The sequence below is a fragment of the Tubulanus polymorphus genome, chromosome 2 (genome assembly GCF_964204645.1).
Source record: "Tubulanus polymorphus chromosome 2, tnTubPoly1.2, whole genome shotgun sequence".
Taxonomy (NCBI): domain Eukaryota; kingdom Metazoa; phylum Nemertea; class Palaeonemertea; order Tubulaniformes; family Tubulanidae; genus Tubulanus; species Tubulanus polymorphus.
The window spans coordinates 89,722-95,721 of NC_134026.1; the positions used below are offsets into that span (position 1 = coordinate 89,722).

At 37.1% G+C, this 6,000-nt stretch overlaps 1 protein-coding gene across 1 annotated transcript in view; it reads right to left on the minus strand.

The window, feature by feature from the left end:
* Positions 1-3,281, minus strand: part of LOC141899597 (uncharacterized) — a 36,608-nt gene extending 33,327 nt beyond the window's left edge. Inside the window, exons 1-5 of the mRNA XM_074785984.1 lie at positions 3,220-3,281; positions 2,196-2,273; positions 1,853-2,023; positions 1,432-1,532; positions 698-809 (exon numbers count right to left, since the gene is read on the minus strand). Of these exons, the coding sequence (XP_074642085.1) occupies positions 698-809; positions 1,432-1,532; positions 1,853-2,023; positions 2,196-2,273; positions 3,220-3,265 (508 nt within the window). The 5' untranslated portion in view covers positions 3,266-3,281. The remainder of the gene's footprint in view (positions 1-697; positions 810-1,431; positions 1,533-1,852; positions 2,024-2,195; positions 2,274-3,219) is intronic.
* Positions 3,282-6,000: the final 2,719 nt, after the last annotated feature.

Here is a 6,000-nt window from a genome sequence, read left to right on the forward strand (position 1 = left end):
AGAAAAAAATCGTAGTCATTTTAAGCTTCTGAAATACCTCATTTCGTAAGTCTATGCTAAACTATTACAGGGATAGGTTACCTTACCGTTTACACGCTAGCCCATCCTTAAATGCTTTAAATCTTTAATCAAGATACATATTGTTACTACCCCTTATTCCTAGGTCCTACCCCTGTATAAAACCACCCGAAATATTTCGGGTATTTTGAATAAAACTGTTCAGTCAGTAATGATTTTATAGTGGGATTTTACGAGTATCGTTTAATTACGGATATTGTGGTCTATTGATTGATCTAACCCATGTATCTTACCTATAGGGCATATATTTTACAGGGAATTATGGAAATATTAAATCCAACCATAAGAAAGGAATAAAGACATGTTTTCTACGGGATAAACATCTATTCAACATTTCGATTATATTCCGATAGTCATCTTCTAGTATTCCCGAACGTGACAATCAGAATATAATCGAAACGTTGAATAAACCATTAACTAAAAGAAACATATCGAACTCGCTTCTCCTTCATTCATTTCATATCATCGTTACAGCACAACACGAACTCACTGTGTTTCATCAACAGTTCCCTCAATGCTCTCAATCATTCAACTCACTCTTACAGTTTTCGCTCGAAAGCTGAAAATCTCGGACACGAGATTTTTATCAGCCATTTGTTATTGATGATTTTTGACTTACTTTTTGTCAGTTGCATGGATACGGGTCCATCTTCTATATTGACCAGACCCATACACGACGCGTCAGCGGACATAGCTAACTCCATTCTACCAAGTTGATTCATCTCATACAACTAGAATCAAATCAAAACAAAAATCATTCATTTCACTTCCAAATAATTCATATATAGAATGGAACTGAACTTTAAACGTCATTAATAGACATCGGTGTAAGGGGGAGAGATGAAGGGAAGTAACAAGTCTCGACGGAGAGACTGAATTGGGTTAGTCTAGTGTCACCCTGAAACATCCACATAGCATATCGTATTCCGACCGAAAACCACTGTAGCGCTGGGCCCAGTTTCACGAAATAGTTTAAGCCTAAATCGGTTAAGTTTGAATTGTTGTCCTCATTGAAAACATGAAGTAACCAAAGGCGATTACACCAACAATTTGAGTTTTACTTTTTGTGAAACTGGACCCTGGGGCTCGGACCTACAATCTATCTACTTCAGAGATATTCGCGCACCGAGTAACATGTCGCATTTACAACATCTCCCGTCAATAAAAATCATGGAGTCACCGGGGTTCGAACCCATTTCGGAATTTTCCCGGCCATTCGGTTCGGTTTATTTTTATTCCATTTATTCGATTCTAAGACTGTGTGAATCACCAGAACGAATCGGTGCAGGTACTTAATTCATTATAAACAATATCATCACACAGTAACATTAACCAGGTTCGGGATAAACTTACAAAACATCGATAGAAATCTTCGTAGTAGTTTGGATTTCGAAAGACTCCGACTAGAAATTTTCCTCCGCCATCCCAACGAGCTAAACACTTAAAATCATAATCTAAAAAACAAAGAAGACGCGTTAAAATCGTAGACGTTCGGCACAATGTTCAATTCTCAATCTGAACTAACTAACCGACCTAATGCTTCATCACGTTACGGGTATCGTTTCTAAAAATATTTCAGTGAATTACGTTCGTGGTATGATTTTCCGACAGAACTGGAGGAGATACACGTGTCTGGATTAGTGTCATAAATGTCACCAATTTACCAGACTGGTCATAAAACGGGTCAGCGAGTCTCGCGCTTTGTACCAACCAAGGACGTCAGTATATCCCTGGATAAATACCGCCTCGATACACAATGATGATTATACCTTACCTATATTATTAGATCCTGGAATGCCCGGACAATGTCTAAAATGAAACTTATATTGGGTGTTGCTCGCACATTCGTCTATAGTGGAAAACGGACTCTTACAAACCGCAGAACCGTTGATATAAGAGAATATGTAGGAACCCTCGAATATACAGGGTATCGGCTTCGCTTTCTCTGCAAAATAACGAATAAATAGATTAAAGCGGTTTTGAATTTCTCGATTTTTCTTGAATCGTTTAAAGATTCGCGCATATTTCCCAAAAATACTGGACGTAGTTATTAGAAAAAAATGATCTTCTCGGAATTTTGTATTTATCAAATGAAGATATATTTCTGATATACAAACCTCTTATGAGTGTGTGAAGCAAAGCATTTCCTCGGATATTATCACAAATCTTCCCTCCTTTATTCGGGTAACAGTAACCTAGAAATAATGTACGACCTCAAATAAGAATCCGCCTGCTAGAAATAATTCATGCATCTCGCTAACTTCACCTTCTGTAGCCCAACCTTATTTATTTCTTAATGTCTGTGGGTTACTTTTAATGGTATATCATCGACCCGGGGGATAAGACTGTTTGAGATGTGATGGGTCGATTTCCCCAAATTAACCGGGCTATTTCTGCCACACGACCGCGGATTACCTGTGACAGAAACGGCCACTAACGGAGGTTAGACTGTCATCAGCGACGTACATGAATTCTCACGTAGAATCGTGTAAAATATCGGCTGCTTTTAGGAGGTGAATTCAAATCACATCAGAATCAACGATCCTTTAGTTGTAGTATCCCGGATCCCGGATCCAGTTCTACAGTTCGGAGTTTGGGACTCTGACTCGCAGAGAAACTGAATCACTGTTTAATTTGACTCCGCAATCAAAATAAGTCCATTTCCGATGTTTTATTTAAACCTTTTAGACTCATATTTTAACCGAAAGTGAATCCTGGTGTCCAAATTCAACGAATAAATTAAATATTTCATTAATGAAGGTGATACTATATTAATGAAATATTGTTCTGTGATGTTGTATGTTGAGATATAGTGTAATAATTGCACTTTTTCACGAATATAACAAACTCGACCATGCAACTTCACTCTCTCGACTTCATTGACACGATATCCAGTTTAATATGTGCACGTCGAGGAAATAGCCACTCATTCCGAGCAACCACTTTAATACAGCTAGGATATCACAGAGCAGAGATCGTGGCCCGTTCCAGCATCCCTTTACCACTTGTAGCTGTGAGGGGTTGAGTTATATTACCCATCAATCTCAACAAGTCATCATTCCTAGCGGTCCGTGACTTTATTAAATTGATTCGCACTATAAACATTATATCAGTTCGATACGAATCAGTGTTTACACTTACTCTCTTTATATTGAAGAACGTTTTCATGTCGTTTAGTTATAACCATACACCTAGAACAGTTCCGTCTCCTGAAAATATTCAATAACAGACCATTTTATAATCAGAGTTATCAAAAATCTCAATTGAACCGAATCAACTCATCAAACTATCAATAAATCCATCGTCAAAACGGTAGAAAAATGAATCAAATTAGGAATGATGTATCTTCTTTGCTTTGCTTCAATTTGTTTAGTTTTTAACTGTTTTTATATAATATAACTTCTTGTTTATATCACTTCAATTAGATTCTTTGTTGTAACTTAAGTATTCGTAAAAATGACTTTCAAGGGATTCAAATCGAAGCGTCGAAAATAAACCTTTTAAAAGGAAACGTTTTTCATATTTTCTACATGACCATAGAAATGTTTCATCATCATCATCAATTGTGAAGGATCTGTAGTAGGCTCCTTCCAGCCTGTGGTTATCCTCTAAGTTTCTAAGAACCGAATTCTGTTAAACCCCGAGCTTCATTCGCGGTTTATTACATTACTGTTATTATACTGCATTAACATTACTGTATTCTGATTTACAAGATATCTCTTATCATTCTCGATATAATGGTAACAACTAAATGTATTTCAGAAGAAACGTTTTAGAGCTTTTTAATGTGAAATTTGCTGACAACGCGAGAAGTGTCTTTCGATGTTTTACATTAGTTGCGAATATCGGTGATATTACCCGGTTCGGTATGCGAGGAAAACTGACGCTATTCGCGAGAGCATGTTAACGGGAACGATACCGAGCGATACTTTTTAACAGGAAAAGATAACATGAATTCACTCTTGGAACCCAATCGGATCGACAACTTGTCTTCGAAGGAAACAATATAATCCAAGTTTGCTGATTCAACAATGACATCGCCTCAAAGAAGAACAGCTCCGGGCAAATTAAATTAGAAATTTGGAACGCGCGCCGCGTTAACCCGATGACATCCCGAGGCCTCACATTCACGGAACTTAATCAGCTTAATTTATGATTACTAATCGCGATAATCTCAATTATAAACGGAGGTTTTTGAGATTTATTTCACAGCTTGTTTTAATCACATTCAGGTGAAATTAGACTAAAGCGTCAACCTGAGGGTGATATATGTATCCCTCAACACCGAGAATAAAAACACTGAGAAATGTTTATTGAGCTGATTTTCTATCCGACGTTTCGTGTTTATCCTAATACGGTATTCCTGAAGATGACTATCAGTTTATATCTGACATAAATATCAGAACAATCTATAAAGATTACTGATCCATAACACGTGACCAGATCAATCAAAGTCCTGTGAACTGGTCATCATGGTCAGTACTGTTATATGTCTAGAGTTCTGGTTATTTTTTTAGATGTTGTGATGACGTAGTGTTCATGGGTATAAAACCGAGAGGCACGCGTCTCTCTCGTGGTCGGTTGCTGGACTTAAGCTCGATTTTACTAAATAAAACAGTTACTGACAACCGAACCTAAGTTTCACTTTCCTGAGCTGGGACTCTGTATCATTAGTGGAAACGTTTTATAGATCATCAGCTCGAAACATTCCGGACTTTCTTATTCTTAGTGCAAAATTTTATATTTCAATACGGATTCTCAGAGTGTTTCATCAATGGCTACAAAATCTTAACACATTTTATGAACAAGAGATTAACCAGGGTCCAGGGTCACTATGCACACGTGGGAAGTGGTTACGTTCAACAACCCGATAATTTCAATATTCAACGCCCCCTGGTGAGCATGTACAGAAACAAATCACCTTTAAACTCACCACAATCACAGAAAGAGCTTAAATATATGTTCTAGAAGAACGGGCGGATGGACAAACAATGAACGCAATAGCCCGCTGGGACTAAAGTACAGACATCATAATTCATTGTACTCAATAACAAGTCGACGGCTATTGATAATTACACTTCATATGTGAAGATATATCGCTAGCAATCAGAAAATGAATATTTCGTAAATCAAACTTTCCTCAGTCGATCTGCTGCTCGATCGCTCGTTATTGTCGGGATGTTAAAGCGACGCCTCGCACAAAAAGGTATTAAAAGGTAACGTAGGGAATAATGTGTTAAGAGTTATGCATTCTCACGTTGAGAACACGGTTAGTAGAAATGAACGGAAGTTGTTCTCCAAGTGACATACGTAAAGTCGATCAGCCATGGCGGCAAAAGCACTTTACGATGAAGACGGAGACCCTTGTCTCTCCGCGCGAGAACCCCAATAATCAGCATCGCCATAGAATGTCGAATAGAAAATATAATTTTGGACCGGCATTAGACTAACTTGAAATTTATCAATATTCTGCTTAGTATAACTTAATGTTCTATAGGCTATGTACTATCAAAAATTTATAAAGACTAATAGTCTTTATGAACTTTTGATACTATTGACCGGTAACCATTTCAGCCCTAATATCAATGACGTAGTGCACATCCACTCGCAAACTATACATTATATACCCTGATTGAAGCTCAATGAAAGAGATATGAAAATTCATGAATAGAAAATAACGAGTAACGATGAATTTAATTCGATTACAAAATAAACGTTAAGATTTGTAATTGTTATTATGGAACGTCAATATCGATGACGTACTTCACTTCGAATCATCTAACTGCCAATAACGCATAGTAGTTAACTATTTATAAAATCATGTTTGAAGCGATTTTTACGGCGTCAAAAAATCTTCACAAATGAGTTAAATAGCTACATCAGTATAAACTGTTATCAGCTTGTGAAATACTTTCAGTTTCA